Source organism: Daldinia caldariorum, assembly GCF_022478825.1.
Source record: "Daldinia caldariorum strain CBS 122874 unplaced genomic scaffold F4812scaffold_15, whole genome shotgun sequence".
In the NCBI taxonomy this organism is placed as follows: Eukaryota; Fungi; Ascomycota; class Sordariomycetes; order Xylariales; family Hypoxylaceae; genus Daldinia; species Daldinia caldariorum.
Window position 1 is genome coordinate 562,093 of NW_025953051.1, and position 18,071 is coordinate 580,163.

At 47.5% G+C, this 18,071-nt stretch overlaps 7 protein-coding genes and 1 non-coding gene across 8 annotated transcripts; 5 read left to right on the top strand and 3 right to left on the bottom strand.

Moving 5' to 3' along the window:
* Positions 1-290: 290 nt before the first annotated feature.
* Positions 291-390, top strand: F4812DRAFT_t122. The gene has a single exon. It is a non-coding gene; the product is annotated as a tRNA-Asn (tRNA).
* A 1,975-nt stretch (positions 391-2,365) lies between these two features.
* Positions 2,366-4,338, top strand: F4812DRAFT_438733 (uncharacterized protein). The gene is made up of 2 exons (XM_047935024.1): positions 2,366-3,021; positions 3,108-4,338. Exons 1-2 carry the CDS (start codon positions 2,998-3,000, stop codon positions 4,140-4,142), a joined length of 1,059 nt encoding a protein of 352 aa, XP_047787754.1. The 5' UTR covers positions 2,366-2,997; the 3' UTR covers positions 4,143-4,338.
* Positions 4,339-5,587: 1,249 nt separating this feature from the next.
* Positions 5,588-7,683, top strand: F4812DRAFT_466415 (MFS general substrate transporter; the record flags this gene model as incomplete). The annotated part of the gene is made up of 6 exons (XM_047938543.1): positions 5,588-6,274; positions 6,333-6,431; positions 6,498-6,585; positions 6,644-6,729; positions 6,811-6,846; positions 6,911-7,683. The coding sequence occupies 6 exons, from the start codon at positions 5,588-5,590 to the stop codon at positions 7,436-7,438; spliced, it is 1,524 nt and encodes a 507-aa protein (XP_047787755.1). The 3' UTR covers positions 7,439-7,683.
* F4812DRAFT_123439 (uncharacterized protein) lies at positions 7,583-8,378 on the bottom strand. The gene has a single exon (XM_047929476.1). The coding sequence runs from the start codon at positions 8,285-8,287 to the stop codon at positions 7,793-7,795; it is 495 nt and encodes a 164-aa protein (XP_047787756.1). The 5' UTR covers positions 8,288-8,378; the 3' UTR covers positions 7,583-7,792.
* Positions 8,379-9,419, bottom strand: F4812DRAFT_123478 (uncharacterized protein). The gene is made up of 2 exons (XM_047929478.1): positions 9,123-9,419; positions 8,379-9,046 (listed from the first exon to the last, which is right to left on the bottom strand). Exon 2 carries the CDS (start codon positions 8,884-8,886, stop codon positions 8,470-8,472), a length of 417 nt encoding a protein of 138 aa, XP_047787757.1. The 5' UTR covers positions 8,887-9,046; positions 9,123-9,419; the 3' UTR covers positions 8,379-8,469.
* Positions 9,420-10,433: 1,014 nt separating this feature from the next.
* Positions 10,434-12,442, top strand: F4812DRAFT_123457 (uncharacterized protein). Its single transcript, XM_047929477.1, has one exon. It carries the CDS (start codon positions 11,002-11,004, stop codon positions 12,325-12,327), a length of 1,326 nt encoding a protein of 441 aa, XP_047787758.1. The 5' UTR covers positions 10,434-11,001; the 3' UTR covers positions 12,328-12,442.
* A 357-nt stretch (positions 12,443-12,799) lies between these two features.
* F4812DRAFT_123491 (uncharacterized protein) lies at positions 12,800-13,947 on the top strand. The gene has a single exon (XM_047929480.1). The coding sequence runs from the start codon at positions 12,952-12,954 to the stop codon at positions 13,375-13,377; it is 426 nt and encodes a 141-aa protein (XP_047787759.1). The 5' UTR covers positions 12,800-12,951; the 3' UTR covers positions 13,378-13,947.
* A 1-nt stretch (position 13,948) lies between these two features.
* F4812DRAFT_123490 (ARM repeat-containing protein) lies at positions 13,949-18,064 on the bottom strand. Its single transcript, XM_047929479.1, has 2 exons — positions 17,469-18,064; positions 13,949-17,366 (listed from the first exon to the last, which is right to left on the bottom strand). The coding sequence occupies exons 1-2, from the start codon at positions 17,634-17,636 to the stop codon at positions 14,388-14,390; spliced, it is 3,147 nt and encodes a 1,048-aa protein (XP_047787760.1). The 5' UTR covers positions 17,637-18,064; the 3' UTR covers positions 13,949-14,387.
* Between the last annotated feature and the right edge of the window lie 7 nt (positions 18,065-18,071).

Consider the following 18,071-nt stretch of genomic DNA (forward strand, 5'->3'; position numbering starts at 1 on the left):
GGTAGAGACCATGATGAGAGATCTTATATGTACTTCATTATACTATTATTACATGTGTCGACTTTTCCAAGCGTTGAGCCCTCCAACGCCCAACCTTCTTTACGTTATATCAGTCAAAGCCGAATAAGAACCAAGACATATTCCGTTGAAGAAATTATTTCACCATTTCCAATGCTAGATTATGAGAATTTTCCCCGAGAGAGACCCGCTCATGAGTTATAGCGTGGTGGGCAACGACTTTGTGGATAATAACTTGGAATAATTTGCAAAATTTTCAAAGAAAGCTTCGATGCCCATTGGCCCAGTGGTTAAGGCGTCTGACTGTTACTATCTGTCTAACAGTAGAAAACCGAAATCAGAAGATCCCTGGTTCGACCCCAGGATGGGCAGTGTCCTTTTTGTCGATTACCTATTCGGCCTACTCATCTTTTTTTTACTCATCTTTTTTTGCATTTTTTTCTCTACGAGCGTTGGTAACGCCTACAGTTGGGTACACTGTTTATTTGTACGTGGTAATTAGTGTGTGCATATTCACTTAAGTTTCCATATCAATCACTTTGTTGGTTGTCATAATAAGTGTGAGATGAGTGTATTGTCTACCTGATCTAAAAGAAAAAGAAGTTTTTTTTTTCCGGACAAGCACAAAAAAAGCAAAGGAGCCTGACCCCTGAACCTTGTTGGGGAAATAACGCAGTAGTACTGAATACACTATTACTGGAACAGTCTATAAACCGAACCCTTTGGTCCTGTCACAAGCAATTGATAAAGGGGTTATTTATATGATAATTCCTAAAGCCCAACACCTCGCGCTATCGATTCGCAACATCTAGACTATGCGTACACTTGATTTTGGATTGATAGAAACATGAGGTCTTGACTTTGGGCAGCTATGCTGTTTAATCCTAAGATCTTATTGAGACTTTGTTGAGTTATCATATCCGAATCTATACGACGCCTACCTTAGTAAAACTTGGTTCCTTTATGCTTTACTATTACACTCCACGGTAAATGTTGTCAGAGTATCAATAATTACCCCCGCTTGAGTTTAATAGTTACTACAGCTAGTTGAAGAGGATTATGCATCTTCAAAATCCGCCCCCGCTCACAGAAAGGCGCCGAGAATTGGCTTTTATATCGTGTTGGACTGTGTACTCACATTTACTGGAAGGACTACCTAATTCAAGCTTCATGCATACCTAAGGTATATATATAAAGCGACCTCCTCAAAATCATTTCTCAAGATATACTTCATTAAGCACTTAAGTGATGCAACTTGCTTGACATTGCCGAACAACTTCAGGGGTAGAGCTTCAACATGTAATAGTTAAAATAACCTGCCCAAGATATCCATCTCCCTATCAGAGAGTCGGCAATGAAAAGATTGCCAAACGTTGTTTGACAGGGTCGAAGTCACGATGAAACCAGACATCCTACCCATGATCATGTATCCGAGGTTAAAACTCGAATCCCCCATTGTCTAAGCCCTGAGTGTAGGCAGTCCCGAACAACTTAGATACTTTCTGTGGAGTGTGCTGTTCAGCCTTGAGGTCTTCGGATATCTCAGATCTCCCATTCCTATTGAATCATTGCCAACTTCTCAATGTATGAACTCGAGTGAATATGAGCTAATGTGTTGGGGTAGATCTTAATTGGCTCTCGGTACGTCCTTCCCTTATGTATAATATCGACATAGTGCTTCTACCGTGAGATAAGGCCAAGAGCACATGCGCCAGTGATGCTAAAACGGTCTACTTTGAGGCTACCGAGATGTCTACGTGAGTTGTAGTTAGTTCTAGGCTCGAAAAATACGGTCGCATCCCTATTACTTGCTTGCATCATGAGAGGCGATAACAAAACAATCTCGTCGAGAACACATTTATAATTGCCGACTCGGGAATGGATGAGTCGACATGTATCCTAAGGCGAAGTCGGGCGAGCTGTTGGTGTTTTTGCTCTTTATGAGCTGACGCCTCCTGATTCTCTCATCGATATGGGCGATTGTAGATTGTGGTTCTGGCGAGATCTATACCGATCAGAATTTAACGTCTCCTAATTCTCATTCCCACTCATCCTACGAAAGATCCGAGAGGTTCGACTTTGAGGGTGAGCGATGTAAGGTATGGTTGTATAGCTGAGCAAATAAGGCGGCGGGATAAGGTTACATTATCACACAAAGCCAGAACCATGGCGCTCGTGAATTAGCCACTGGCATTCTCTCTTCTATGATGCCTGTTCGAATGTAGACTAAAATATATCTTATTGATATCTCCGCTGTGGGATAGGGTATGGAAACTGAATTTGACGAATAGAATATATTCATAAGTAAAAAAGGTGATGTGGCCCTCGAGGTTGTGTAAATAAATCATGTTATCTATCGAATTAACCTGCATCCCTGCTTTTCGCTGCACGTATTGAAAACCCCTGTTACAATTACATAGTACGGGGGCTGAAATGGGGTTGTGAGCTTTGCTATTGGTGGGCTACGGTTACTTTTGTACGAACCAGCCCTGTGAGAGCACAGCTCACAGGTATGGGTGTTAGAACGGCTCGGCCAACCTGCTCTCAATCCAGAGACAAAGCCCGCTATGCAGCCCAGCCGTGATATTGAATGTCACCTTATTAGCAGCATTTTTCGAGCAGAAGTCTCGTTGCAGAGGCTTCATTGGTTAGGACGTTGGAGTTAGGACTTAGGTAACCAGCCCTCAGCTAGAGTTGAGCTTCTATGTAGCGGCCGTAGCAAGTAGATCCCGGGTACTGATCGAGCGATCGCCAGCTTGTGCTGACGCCTTTGGAAGTCGATGGCAATATGAATTCTTTTAAGAAATCCCGCCACGTTATATATCGTTATATAGGTAGGTAAGGTATTGACGTCGGTGTCAGCTCCTCCAAATAAGTAGTAGCTGGGTCTGTCTTGATTCCTTTGCTCCGCTCTCCCCGCCTTTGCCGGCATGCGACAATTCGCGTCTTGCTTCCATCGCAGAGAGGTATCTTTCCTTAATGGCCCAACAGCCACCAAACGAGGTAGGTAATTCCCCCACATTTGTTCATTCTCGGTACCTAGTGGATGCTAGATTAGGTACCTTTACTAACCTCGATTGCTCCAACAGCTCACGGGCCGTTCCCAGGTCCCCCAGATTCTTGCTGGGATCATTATCCCGTTGGTCTTTGCGAGCCTCGTAGTCATCGGTCGTCTTTATTCAAGATTCCTACTCAAGAACCAGTGGTGGGATGATGCGGCAATATTCTTCGCTTGGCTGTTCGCCATCGCGGTGGTCGCAATCGTCGGCGTCGAAACCGAATATGGCCTCGGTCACATGTTTAGCAACATTCCTCTGCGTTTGCGATCCGTCGGCATCCGACTTTCGTACGCGACGATAAGCTGTTACCAGGTGTCACTGGTCCTTACCAAGATCAGCATTCTGCTATTTTACCTGCGAATATTGAAGCTGCCGTACCAGCGAACCTTCATATTTATCACCATGGGTTGCGTCGCGGTTTACGGCCTCGTTTTCTTCCTTCTCACGTTCTTCATATGCAACCCCGTGGAGGGCGGGTACGAATTCGATATCAGAGTGGGACATTGCTTGGCTTACTACCCGATCCTGACGGCGTCGGCTGCTTTACATACGACAACCGATTTATGGATGATTGGAATGGTGCTTCCCCATATACTCAAGATGACGCTTCCGTTGCGACAGAAGATCGCTCTCGCATTCGTCTTGACTTTGGGCATCTTCGTGGCTTGCGCGTCCCTAACACGGATGGCCGTAGCATGGCAATTCCTCAACCCCAAGTATGCCCAGTGGGACTCGTTTTCGTTCGCGATATGGACCACGTTAGAGTCGAGCTTGGGTCTGGTCTGCGCCTCGGTGCCGATGCTGAAGCCCCTGGTCAGACAGCTGATGGGCCTTAAGCCCTCTTCGAAACCTGATGTTATGAAGAATGTTCCTCGAACTAGGGGACCGGAGAGGCAAGGAAATCCGATAAACGAGTACATATCAGACGCGACGACGTTATGCACGAGAGGCGGAAGAGGAGATGCCGATATCGATGGGATTGGCCTAAGGCCAATAAAAACTAACCAAACGGCCAAAGCCCCAACAGTAGGAGCGATTTCAGAAGAAAGGCTCGTAACTGTATGATGTTTGATGTTTTATAAGGGTTAAGTCTGGAAAAGCCACCACAAACCGTAGGAAACGAAATATAATAAGCGACGAGTTTATGATATGTGCTAGTTATTTAAAATTGGCAAATCAATCACGAGAAGTTTCCTTTTATAAGACGTCCTTAGATGTAGTCAGCTGTATGACGTTGCGCTTGCAGGTGTCCTTGAAGCGGTTCATGAACGCATTCTTCCCACGGCGCCCTCCGCCGGGGATATTATCAGCTGCGTGATCCTATGTGTGACATGAGAGCCCCTCGTTGAGTCTCCATTGGTTGTATACGTTACAGTCACGATGGGTCCCTAGCTGATTTGAATACTCGCAGCTTCTTTGCAGAAGATAAGTAGTGTTTCATCAACAGAACTAGATGTAAAGCACATCTTCAAGAGACTTGATTTGGTTCCGAAATGGCGACAGTGTAGTTCCACGCATCGGTCTTTATATTATAGACCTATACTATTTTGTCAGTCAGCTCTATCCTATCTAGGTACCTAACCTAGGTACCTATGTAACTCCTATTTCCGATCACGTTTCTTATGTTGGGTTGCTCAGACGAGGCCCTATTTGCGGATTCCTTTAAGGAGCTTGGTCTAAAGCTTCTACCAAGCCGTCGACTCTCTCAAAGCAACTAGGAAACAATCTACCAAATAGAATACTTCTTGGCTGTAGTGAGAAGAAATTGGGCTGCCACTATTGTCCGATGTACCTACCTGAATAGTTACTATACCATTAAGGCGCCCTTATTATTTCTAGGTAGTTTCATAGAAACTCGGGTACCGTGTTCCGTAGTCAAATCTAAATTAACAAAATAAATCAATTTATTCCAATAACACATCACATCTTATAATAACCATCATGTAAAATCTCTTAATTTACTTGTGTTGTTGGCATGCTCCCTCCCCCTAACATAAACCTCTCGACCATTCCTCGTGATCCCAAATTACGCCATCGGAGACGCCAATCATGACATTGACCCGGACACGAACTAGAACACATTTTGCGTCTCAACCAAGACATGGCCAATCAAACCCGTCATTCAGTGCGTCCCTCGCTCTCTAGTATCACGACAGCCGATCCTGCCATGGCGAACTCTAAGCTACTCAATCGTTATCAGTTCCGGGGTCTACGTATCGTGATAATGGTCTTGGGAGGTACACTCCCCCCCCGCCCCCCCCCCCCACACACACACGCTGTCATTCAGGGTCCTGGGGGGTTTTCGGACGTACTTTTTCATAATGACTTTTTTAAAGTTCACTTAGGTAGGAAGTACCTAACTAGCTTAACCTGGTTTCTTATAAAATTATTGATCTTCGTTCGCGTTTGAGGTCGTGCGTGATTGGGATTACGGTTAGGTCTGTTGGCACTTGGTAGTGGAGTAGTGAGCACTCAAATACCAAAGTAATCATCTCACTCGGGCGACCACGATGTCTGAGCAACGCTCGCCCAAGGAGGTCCTGGTGAGCGAGTCGACCCTCGACGTCGCGGGATCGTCGAGGCAGGAGTCGGAACTAGAGCCGGTCGAGAAGGTCAAGGTGCCATGGTGGTCGTGCATTTGGGACTACGAGCCCGGGCGGTCCCGCGAGGAGCGCGCGTTCATCCAGAAGCTCGATGTGTTCCTGGTCACGATGCTGTCGTTCGGGTACTTTATCAAGAACCTGGACCAGACGAACATTGCGAACGCGTTCGTCAGCGGCATGAAGGAGGACCTCGGCATGAACGGCAACGAGATAAACCTCGTTGACACCGCGTGGACCGTCGGCTACGTCGTCGGCCAGATACCCTCGCAGATCGTTCTCACTAAGGTCCGACCCTCCGTTTGGGTACCCTCGTGCGAGCTCGTCTGGACTCTCCTGACCTTCTGCCTGGCAGCTGCTAAGACGTCGAATCACGTCATCGTTATCCGCTTCTTCGTCGGGTTGGCTGAATCGATTTTCTACCCGGCGGCTCACACGATTCTTGGATCATGGTATAAGCCCTCTGAATTAGGAAAGCGAGCCTGCATCTTCCACGCATCCTCTGCCGCGGCCAGCATGTTCTCGGGTTATCTCCAGGCCGGCGTGTATCGAGGACTAAACGGGGTCAATGGATTCGCTGGTTGGCAGTGGCTCTTCGTACGTTTGATGGTCTGTCTCGAAGTCCTTTGATCACTCGACTAACGCTCATATACAGATTATGGATGGGATTATAAGCCTCCCGATATGTATTGCGGGATTCTTCATATTACCGGATCTCCCTGAGAATACAAGGGCCTTTTATTTAAACAAGGAGGTGAGTCTTGCTGGGAAACTTTGCTACTGTGGTGTTCTCTCAAGCAATTAACCAAGGCGACTTTAGGATCGCGCCATGGCCAGGGAGCGCATGAACAAAGCTGGACGTGCCCCCCGCGCGAAACTCGGACTTGCTACCTTTAAACGAATATTCAGTCAGTCGAACAGCTCTCACCCTCTCCGTATCATGAAATATATTAATGACTGAGATAGGTCGATGGCACGTCTATCTTCTCACAATCTTGTATATTATATTCATCAATATTTCACCATCGTCAAGCATAAACGTTATGGCTATCGTAAGACATTTCCCCTTTCTAAGTGTTGCTCTGCTTGTTTCTCTTCGAGAACCAATGACTGACGTTTGTTCTTATCTATAGTGGCTGAAATCAAGGGGCGAATCTATTGAAAGAATAGTAAGTATAAGTGCCCCTTATCCACACCAATCGCTCAGATTGTCTAACAGGTTACTACTACTAGAACATCATCCCCACAGCCATGTCAGCCATCCAACTAGTGCTCACCGTCACGCTAGCCATCGTCTCCGACGCGATCCGCCGCCGCGCGAGCATCATGTCCATCAGCACCTTTCTCGGGGGTTTCGCGGCTCTCGTCCTGGCCATCTGGGACGTGCCGGACGGCCTGAAGTGGTTCGCGCTCCTGATGCAGCGCGCGTCGGTCCCCTACGGCCCCCTCAGCATGAGCTGGACGAACGAGATCTGCGGCGCGGACGCGGAGGAGCGCGCGATCGTCATCGGCATCATGAACTCCATGGGCTACGCCTTCAACGCCTGGGTGCCGCTGCTGACGTACCCGCAAGTAGACTCGCCCAGGTTCCAGAAGGGCTTCATCTTTTCGACCGTCATGTTCGGCGCGCAGGCTGTCATCACGGCGGCGGTGGCGTTCATGTATAAGCGGGACAAGAAGAAGAAGCAGAAGCATGGAGAAGATGCCTCTGGGATTGGGGATGAGGGGGGCGTTATCGCGAGCTCTCTGGACCGCCCCTGATTTGATAATCGCAGCGTTTGGTTTAAGACCCTAAATGTTACCTGCCTTAGGTACCTAAGGTACCTAGCTATATTGTATGAAAGTTTAACTCTCAATGGAAACCTCATTATCATAACAAGCGACTGTTGAGGACTAACAAAGGACATATTATCTTGAAAAGGGGTGAACCGAAACAAGTGTAAGAACTGTTAAAAAGGCGATATTAGGTAGGTAGGAATACTTAAGTATTATTCTCAACAGCTTTATTATTAGTACATCTAGGTAATCTACGAATAAGAAGCTCAAAGCCTCAGAGAAACTATCTAAATGGGAACCAATCGGCTGCCTTTGACACCTAACGTATTAAATTACGTCTCAGTATAGCAAAGATACAGCATCAATTATATCCCAACCTTCGTTCAGCGGCGTCAGCGGATCTGTTTGGGCCGTTGGCTCGTTTAGGCGAAGGCTCTCCCTAATGGTGGCTATTTCCATGGGCTGCTCTTCGGCATTACATACGCCGAAGATGCGAAATACTTGGACGTCGTCTTTGCTGCGGAAGATCTCCTTGCGGCACGACGGGCACTTGGGGTTCTCCTTGTTGATGCTCGGCCACACCCACCCGAGGATGCACTCGTAGCCGAAGGCGTGGCCGCATCGGGGCAGAACGACGAAGGGCTCGTGGGTCGCTGCGGACTTCTTGTCGACGGCGTGGTTTACGAAGCTGAGGTTGACAACATGGCATATGTTACACTGCATGCTGAATCTGGTGGCTGGGTTAATAAGATGGCCGTGTTCATCGAAGTTCGTCAGAACCTCGGGGGAGTAACTGGTCTCGACTACTACAGTCTCATTCGATTCCTGCGCCATATTGCTTGTTTACTTGGTCGAGGCTTTAATTAGTAGAAATAGCAGTACATTAGGTAGGCGCCTAACGTATATATCCACGTAACACTGCTCCGACTGAGCTTTTACAGGATATCTTAATCTAAAAGCCACCTAAGTTAATGGATACCCGGGTAAGAGTATTGACAACGACCTTTATCATCACATCATCCCTGAAACTTAGTAGCCGGAGACTTGGGGCTTCTAGGCTCGGTCGGAAGCTCCGAGCCCACGGGCTCTGGTCCCGGGAGCTCGTTGTAGGTATTTGTGGTGGCGGGCCTTCCGTAGCCGCCGTACGCATCCATATGAGGAGGAGCTATACCAGCATGTGACGAGGGAGGGTGCTGCCACTGGTACTGCTGTTGAAGCTGCTGTTGGGCACTTGCCGTCGCTTCGGCCCTCTTCACTTTCCGACGTAGCACTCTGTTTCGCCAAATTATATACGCTAGCCCTGCGAAAGCCAACGCAATGACAACGCCCTCGACTGCGAGTCCCGCTACTGCGCCCGGCGGGATTTTCGATGAATCCTCGGCCGAGGAATCGGTATTGGGTGAGCTTGAAGCGGCTGAAGAGGCCGTGGCCATTGGCAACAACGCCACCCCACCAGACTGGAGTTGCGCGATGACATGACCTATAGGTTGCGTTAAGCGGAAGGCAGTATCACAGCATTCTTGCGCCGTTAAGATGTCTCGCAACACCAGAAGGTATCATTGCAGGATCTGAGATGAGCATTATCGATATTGACTTTTAGTTCATGTTAGCTTAGGCATTATTGAAAAGGAGGAAAGGTGAGGAGGTAGGAGGGTAGTAGTTGACTCACGTCCAAGGCAATATTGAGGACAACTTGGGTCTTTGAAAGTGGAATCCGTGCATGCGGTCGCCCATAGCAAATGGCTTTGCTGTCGAGCGAGGGTGTTCATGCACAGGCCGGTTGATAGACATGCGTCTGCGTTTTGCGCGTTGCAGCATGCGCTATGAGATCCTTCCCCTCCAGTAGCACTAGAACGTATATACTGTTAGGACACAATGTATAGAAGGGTTAATTTAAGCTTTAGCCCCTATACTATTGAACTAGTTCGCCTCGAGTAAAGAAAGGATAGTAGAGAAACTATGGAAGTCTACCTACTTAGGATTGCATAGTGCGTTTGTTGGTCCCGCGTTCGAGCCGTCAAGGTGGTAGCACGTCACAGCTAACACCTTCAAAACAATATAGCCTTCGAGAAGGAAGATTAGTAAAAACCTTATCAATGGAACTTTGAGCATTGTCGTCTGATCAACCCGAATACGCATGTATAAGAGATATTTAGCTTCGGGTAGATCTCAGGGGCACGGCCAGTCGATACGGTCGAAATACATGGAACGGAGTAGAGAGAAAACTGAAAAACAGCCACGCGATGGGTTCTTATATTCGTCGTACGCACGAGGCCTGGGGTTGACCATAGGTGTGTGTGCCCGGTGTAAGACTGGTCGGGACCGTCCCTTTGCATGCTTATCAGCAATCTCAGCCTGCTTCACTAACCGACCAGATATATATGTACCTGCTTGACAATGCATTGCCTCTCATTTCTGGAAAGCTTCCTATTGGATTTTGAATAAGCAGCGCACCGTATTTCTCAGGGTCACTCGTTTAGATGTGCCAAAAGTTGATGTAAGACCGCGCATTAGTACTAGAACAAGGAATCGGAATGTTCATCCTAAGGAAAGGCGAATGCAAGTGAGGTAACTATTGCTGATATGCCCCGTAGTCCTGCAGAATTGAAACTATCCAGTGATTGGTGGGATGGAGAAAAGCTTTGGACAATCGAGATCTGTCATCCTCTCAATTTGCGACAGGAGGCATTGGATACCTTTAAGGAGATATTGAATTTTCCCAATGTAGGGGGCCCCTCTCGGTACCTAGGTCCTAGGTAAGTTATTGGCCAGCTATCATTCACTTTATCTCGCGTTCAATTAAACTCGGTTTCTCAACGTAGCATGTCCCAAATAGTGTTGAAGTTCTCGCTATCAGTAATTCTACTTAGGATCTGCCATGGCGTACGCAAAGCCTCGAATCATACCTACCTAGGTACGTTATTATCGATGAGCCATAGCTATTGAGTAGTACTTGATCATAGTATTTCTGTTTGTCTTATATCTCGTCAGCGCTTTCTCGCAATACGCACCGATGCCCACTTCTAAACATTCAAGATGTTTCTTATAGAGCTTTCAACTGGCGTCTGAGATTAGAGTTTCGAAAGCGTCTGTACGTTGGCGCTATGACGGTACACTTCGACCGTAACAGGTACCAGGTAGATGGTCGCAGTGCCATTTTAAAAGAGCCTCATAAAACTTTCTATGAATATGTTCAGACTTCATTTTACCTACTAGAGGTAAGTTAAGTACGTAGAGCCCCAAACTTTAAATTCACCAAGGTTACTGTGCCTGTCAGTGCTAAAACAGCTCCTCGAAGTATAAATGCTCGTTGATTTCCCATGACATTCTATTTCCAGCATGGTGCTTAAAGTTAGTCACTTTGACCTATTTACCTTCAAAAACGCGTTTTCTGCTTTCTCTATTTATATTTGTCAATAAGTTCTTCATCCTGCTATCACATATCCTCATAATATGAAAAGATACATACGAAAATACCACCATTACTTACTTTCAATTTGGTACATATATATGATATCGGGGTCAAACTGAGAGAACTTGTCGCAATCATGTTCGGATTCAAACGTCTCTATCGCCACACGGCGGAAACCAATAACCAACAAAGGATTGCTGAAGGCTCCTGGTGGGAGAATAGGCTGATTCCTTACATCGAAACGAACAACATCCACACCCGGGAACAACTAGACGATTTAACAAAACGATATATACCCACCTTGAAGACACTTAGGAAGCTGTGTCCCGATGCCGTTTTCGTGGCCTTGGACATCAAGCCCGTGTTAGGAGTTTTGGGGGTATTTGAAGTCAACCTAGCACTTTTACCTGAGCTGCACAAGCCAACAGCAGGGGCCGATAGTACGAGGCCATCTCTCGAGGAATTCGTGCTGGAGAACGATGTAAAGGCCGTGTCGTTGAAGATCAAGGTGATAGGCCGAGATGATGACGCCAAGCTAAGAGCAAACTCAGCACTCGTCAAGGCCTTGAACAAATTTTGCGAGAGTATCCCATCACAAAAGCTCGCACTCATGGGCTTCTCTCTCCAAAAGGACATCGAATCCATGGGCTTGAACTTCGCGGAGTACATCAAAATGTTTCCCCGTTGGATAAACCCCTCAAGGATGATCGAAGCGACTTCTCCAGGCTTAGCCGGCCTCACAGCTAACATAAGGGATATCCTTAACACCTTTGGCTACGTCTCCACGACGGTACGGAAATTTGGGTATAAGCGCGTATTCATCAATGAAGCGGTTAAAGCATTGGCCGTACTGGACGGGTTGCAATACTGGACGAACATAGATAAGCTCGTCGTAAAAGAGCGAAAGCTGCCCGGAATTGAGGTCGAAGCTCGGGCGGAGGCTTTCAGATTCATGCCGTACAAAGCGAACGTCCATCGCGGAGGTTCATCTCTGCCTTTCAGCATTAACTCTGCCCATAAGCTGGCTGTCGCAATACAAGACTACCGACCTATTGGAGTTGCCGCCGACATATCCGACCCGCAGTATCGGCAATTTCTACCATGCTTTCCTGGCGTTTACACGGTGGGTATAACCCGAGGGTGCGTCTGTTTCAAGGACGAGGAGGCATTGGAAAAGTTCGTAAAAGACTTTGATGGTCGCGCCATAGACGGAGTGACAATCAAGGTTGAGAAGGTTCCCCATCAACCATTCTGGAAGTTGGTAGGGGAGTATCTGAAGACGAAGGGTACTTCTCTGCGGGGTCATCTAGAGCTGGTGGCAACTTCGGCCAGAGAGAATCGACCACGATGGAGCGAGTTATTTGCTACGTCAACGGAGAGGCTCCCATGGTGCCCTAATCCGGAGGACGCGCCTCCTCGCTACTACGATACCGACAACTACGGCTTCGCTAATCTCGGTTGATTACCGAGGCTATCGGAAGGCATGACTAAATGAATTTATGGGTCAAGATGGTTTACGGGTTGCATTTATATGTTTTGGTGGCTTAGAACTGGCCGGTTCATTTAATGCATCCTAAAAGCGGTGGTATTTCAAAAAGGAAAATTCGGTGCAGGTATTTTGGATGTCCACCTTCGATAATCATAGCGTTGCCTTCATGACATATAGTTTTTCTGAAAAGAGAAACAAAGTACATTACTTGATAGTTAGATTAATAAAAAGTTGAAGTTGGAAGTTGGAGGTGAAATTCAACGTAAAGATAAAATTGAAGGTGAAAGCGAAGGTGAAAGCAAAGGTGAAATAACTCATTCTCTTACCTGTCAGCCCGCTACGTAAATACATAATACTAAATGCACCTAACGAGTCTTTAGGTAATCTCTGTACGACAACACCGGAGCTTCCGGCCAATTCCATGCTTCAAAACACACTTTCCAAAAATACATAGGTACTTGCATTTGCCGTGGCCCGTGTCTTCACCTAGCTACCTAAGACCTAATAAGGTTTCATCTCCCATCTCAAAAAACCTCCCGTCCCCCCTCTAACTAACTGTTCATCCCCCTTTCCCTTTCCCTTTCCCTATCATCTGCCATGCCCTCCACCGAGCGCGATCCCCTCCTCGCAAGCACCGCCAGCACACCCACCACCAGCACCACCACCAGCACCCGTCGCCAACCTCCCCGCAACAGAGACATGTACTGGACCCTCGCGTGCCTCTACGGCGCATCGGCCGTCGGCCTCGGCGCCTTCGGCGCGCACGGCCTGAAGAAGACCATCTCGGACCCGGCGAGGCTCGCCAACTGGGCCACCGCGGCCCACTACCAGCTCGCGCACTCGGCCGCCCTGCTCGTCGCCGCCCAGGCCCAGAACCAGAACCAGAGTCCTGTCGCCTGCGCCCTGTTCTCCGCCGGCATCGCCGCCTTCAGCGGCAGCTTGTACCTGCTCGTCCTCAACCCGGCCCGCTTCCGCTTCCTCGGCCCCGTCACGCCGCTTGGCGGTTTGTGCTGTGCGTCCTGAACCTCCCCTTCCCCCTTTCCCCCTTCCCCCCTGCCTCTGTGCTTCTTGATTTCCTGGCAAGTTTTATATATATGTTATGTTATGTCATACCAGGCTAGGTACTAATTCCCGCTCGCGTGTGAGTAGTGATTGGCGGCTGGGTTGCGCTTGCTCTGAAGTAAAAAGAGAGCTGGTCTTTGCAATCTAATAGGTACCTGTTATATATGATTTGTACTCTACGCTCGTCTTAGCTTATGATGTTGTACCTACCTAACCTGTCTTGTCCGAGGAGGGCTCATAAGAAGAAGGATAGTAACGTATAACCGGACTTACCAGTACGAGTACAGTCTCGTTGTAGGCATGCTTGCCGCCCTCTAAATGATGAACATCGCCGCTCTAAAATGATGGGAGCCTAGCAATTTTTGCGTGTTCCTTCTATAGGATTAATGTGAAGCTTCATACATATCATCTACTGGCTGAGAATTTCAACTTGTGGGCTCAAAACCAGGAGTGGCATTGCGTGGAAACTAGATGAAAAGCGTCGAGGCATATGCTTAATAACTATTATCCGCACACTTTCATACAGCTATAGCGGTAGGTATTCCCTACGATTAGAAACTCGGTATTCACGCACAAATGCGGGAGCTCTTATTCATTGATGGCTATGCTAGGCTATCCATGGTAAAGATCAGGTAAGCAAGAATCTATAGCAAACCAAATCTGGGGACATAAACAATTCAATATGCATGGTATCTTCAGTTATACCTGTTATGTGCCTCAAGTCCCCAACCTAAGTACCTAGGTAAGGTAGGTAGGTCTAGGTAAGCAGGTAAGTAGCAAAGCAGCACCCAATTCTCGTCACTTTCGTTCTACCAAGAGGGGTGGTATTAATATGCTTGTGGCGACAGAGTAGTACGTCAGTTTACTGTACGTTCTTCCACTCTTCAGATTCGCCACAGTCCTAGCCGGGCCCTTAAAGAGTCCTGTTTTCGTTCCGTTTCGTCTTGCATTTCTCTTAGCTTTGATACGCACTACGCATCCCCGCTGGGTGCCGCGGCTAATGCTTGAAAGCCGGCTATGACTTCCTTGTCGACGTTAACAGCCCAGTTTTCTTCGAAGGCTTGTCCTCCACCGACTCTCTGTACCAGCTCATTAAGCTTTTCTTGCACAAAGGGAAGGGACTGGACTGTTTTTACTGGGTCAGTCGCGAGTAAGGACCTTTCCCTGATATCCTTTGGTGTGTCCCATTCTGTGGGCTTTAATTCATCGGTAATAACGAGCATATCGTTACCGATAGTGGGTGCTTCAGTACTTATAATCTGAACCATGACGCTGGTCCACATCGAGAAATACTCCTGGAGCTTGAGCAGGACAAGATCTTGCATTGGCTGGGGAAGCTCAAGGAGTCGCGTCAGGGCTAAAAGATTTAGCTTGTGCCGATTGTTATCGGCTATGTTGTCGAACGAACCAAACCACTCGGTGCTAAGCCAACTCCAAACCTGATCTAAGGGACCAAGTGAGACAAGCATCTCCACGAACATGGCTGGATCGGCGACAGCTATTCGCGATAGGATCACGAAGTAGTCTACTAAGTTTTGAGAGCTCACACGAGGTTGCCTCTTTTTGGGTCCAGTTGTTTGGTGAGCTTCAAAAGAGTCATGTATGCCTTCGAATATCGTAGTGAGAAAGCCCGTCTCCATCATGTCTCGGATAACAACTTGGAGGCCAGATGTGCCACCCAAGCTATGAGACAATCGTATCAATGATTCGGTATATCGTATCGTGATACTCACTAGCTCACGATTCTTGGCACTAAGAGAGTTGGAGAGAGCCGCTATAGCTGGACGTCGGTACCGATCTTCAAGGATTGCCTCCGGTGCAAGTACGATGTAACAGCCGAGGATGCTTGTATATGTAAAAGCATTGTCGTTCTGTTTTGATAGTTGACCAATGGCAGTCTCAGCTAGACTGAGAAGCTCTGGCGATAAGGGGGCCTGGCTCTGATGTAAGACATTAGACCATAAGTCTAGCGCTTCTTCGATGAGATACAAGTACAACTCGGTACCCTCTCGCGTGGCTTCGGCTATGAGTGGTAGAATCATAGGCTGGTATCTCGCAGACTCTGTTTTCATCGACATCACCACTGCTTGTATAATGGCTAAAACCGACTGCTTCATCATGTAGCCTAGGTCACCCGCTGACTCCCATATTCCGGGTATTGCGTTCATTACCATGTCACCAAAGCTGGAGACATGCGTCTCCATGCGCTGTATGAGACTCCGCGTTGATTCAAGTATCGCTAACTTAGTCTCGTCAACCTCTGCTTCTTCCAGTAGCCTGATGAGCCGCATAAGTACATCGGGTGCATATGGAGCAAAGAGGTGTCCTTCAAATCCCAGTTCATCAAATATGATCTTGAATTGTCGCGCAGCAGTAATACGGACAACAATGTCGTTACATTCATCTTCGGGGTTCAGAAAATGTCGGAATATCTCATAAATCAATGGGCGGGCTTCGTTAGATATTTTGACAGGTACCCATTGACTAAGAAGAATAGCAATTCTTCGCCTGATGACCCGGGCCAATGGGCCGGTCTGCTGTGCATCGGTTGCTATTGTCGTCTTTAGCATACTTTCAAAGTCAAACTCCTCGCTGACTAGTGGAGCAGCCAGTCCTATAGCAGTATATACCGCTTCCCTGTTGATAATATCTGCTTGCGGGTTCTGGATTGTACCGAAATAGGATATGAGGGGTTGTAGTAGGAGACGTTTGTAATGCGTCAGGAGATCCAGGAACAGCTTTTCCGCACAAGGTCTGACTTCCCATTCATAAGCGTTACCTTCAGCTTCTTCTTGTTGTTCCCATTCTTGCGGATCTTCATCCCACGCATCTAGATCCGCTTTGCGAAATATAAAAAAGTGAGTGATTAGGATATTGGCAATTTGGGTGACTACTTCATCTTTGAGTAATTCAGCACCTAGAAATTTGACTGCCTGTTGTTGCTCTTCTATAATATCCTTTGAACGATAACGGATTGTTTGCTGGGGAAAGTGGACCATCCTTACGCACTGTCTTACCAGAAGGAGTCCCTTCAATGCCAGCCTCTCTAGAACGGGACCCTCCACCTTAGCCTTGGGCTGTCCTGATCCCGAGGTCTCTTGTCGTATTCCATCTGACTTATTAAACACCTCGGCAAATTTAGCGGTGAGTTCCCAGTATGCACGGACAAGATCTAAAGAATTTGGGAGGGATGCAAAGCTTGCAGGATGACTCGTAGCCATCTCGATATGGAGTTTGGTGAATTGGACAAGATGCTTCCCTAAGAGATCGGTATAGCGTGCAATTTTTCGCGAATCACAGTTGATGAAGTTGAGGAATTGGGCGAACTGCTCTTGAGAGAAGCTCCAAACTTGTTGGACGGTTTTGTCCTTGTGTGGGTGCTCATAACCAACTATTAGAAGTCGGCGAAGACTCTTGATGGCATCGAGGCTGTTGTCCATTGCCAGTAAAGCCTCGTTCTCATCGTCATCCTCGCGACCGTTGGTTAGGAAAGCTATCCAAAGACTAGTCTTGGCATGGTATATTTCGCCAAGAACATATACGAGTTCTGGTGTGATAGACTGAAGCATAGCCTGAGACTTAAGCAGACGTGCTGTTCCCAGCTCCTTAACTATTCGCAGAAGTATCATCAAGGCACCCGAGAGCTCAACCTGATCGCCGTCCTTGGTCGCCCTCAGAAGCTGGACAAGGTCATTCAAGGGAGTAGGCCACGCGGTAGGAAAGTCGGTGCGAACTACTTTAGCAATAACGAGCGCATTGTGCAGAGCAAGTTGCCTATCACCTTCACCAATAGTTCCCTGAAAAAGTCTTTCTCGTATTACTTGCTTCGCAGCCGCTGGGATGGCGTTTTGGATGCTATGGAGCCGCCAGAATCGATCGACACCGTTTTTCAGTTGGATAATCGCGAGAAATCTGGCATCTAGGGGCGAGCTCTTCTCGAGGAAAATGGACTATTGAAATTAGTGTTATTAGTACCATATAATCTAGGTAATCATCCAACCTTGAGAGGAGCAGAAGATATATAGGTATATATTAGATATGTATATATTTACCTGCAGAGTCGGGTAATAGTCTGGGTTTGACTCCCAGGCTGTAAGTTGCTGGCCTGCAGCCTGGCGTTTGCTATTGTCAAGGGATGATGATGCCGTCTGAAGGGTGCGGAGTAGTTCGTAAAAGTTTAGGGGTGTTGCCGTCCCCGGAACCTCTATGGCGAAGTTCATTTTGAAAAGGGTTATGATCTATGCATGCCTTGTGTGTGTTGCGCGCGTATGGAGCGTAAGGTAACGTTGTTGTTGTTTTTTCGTGTCTACAATAAGTTCGCCGTGTTGGCAAATTAATGATATTGAGATAATAATTGTATTAAGGTTTGTATGGAATAGGAACGAAGTGGGATGAATTGGCAGCTGTGGCAGCGTTATTGTTATTTTGGTGGGGTAGTTTTTCTACCTAAGACAGGGACAAGGAAAGTACGTTCGCCGGTAGGCACCTAGCGGTCCCGAGGTCCTAACCCACTGAAAGAGCTATTGTGGGTATGAGGCAGGTACAGAACGTATTAGGATTCACCGCCGGTGATCGCGTAACGTAGCGCATTGTGCAAGGCGCAGTGCGTGCATAATATCCATAACCCATAATCCATAACTTGCATGCGCTTAAGC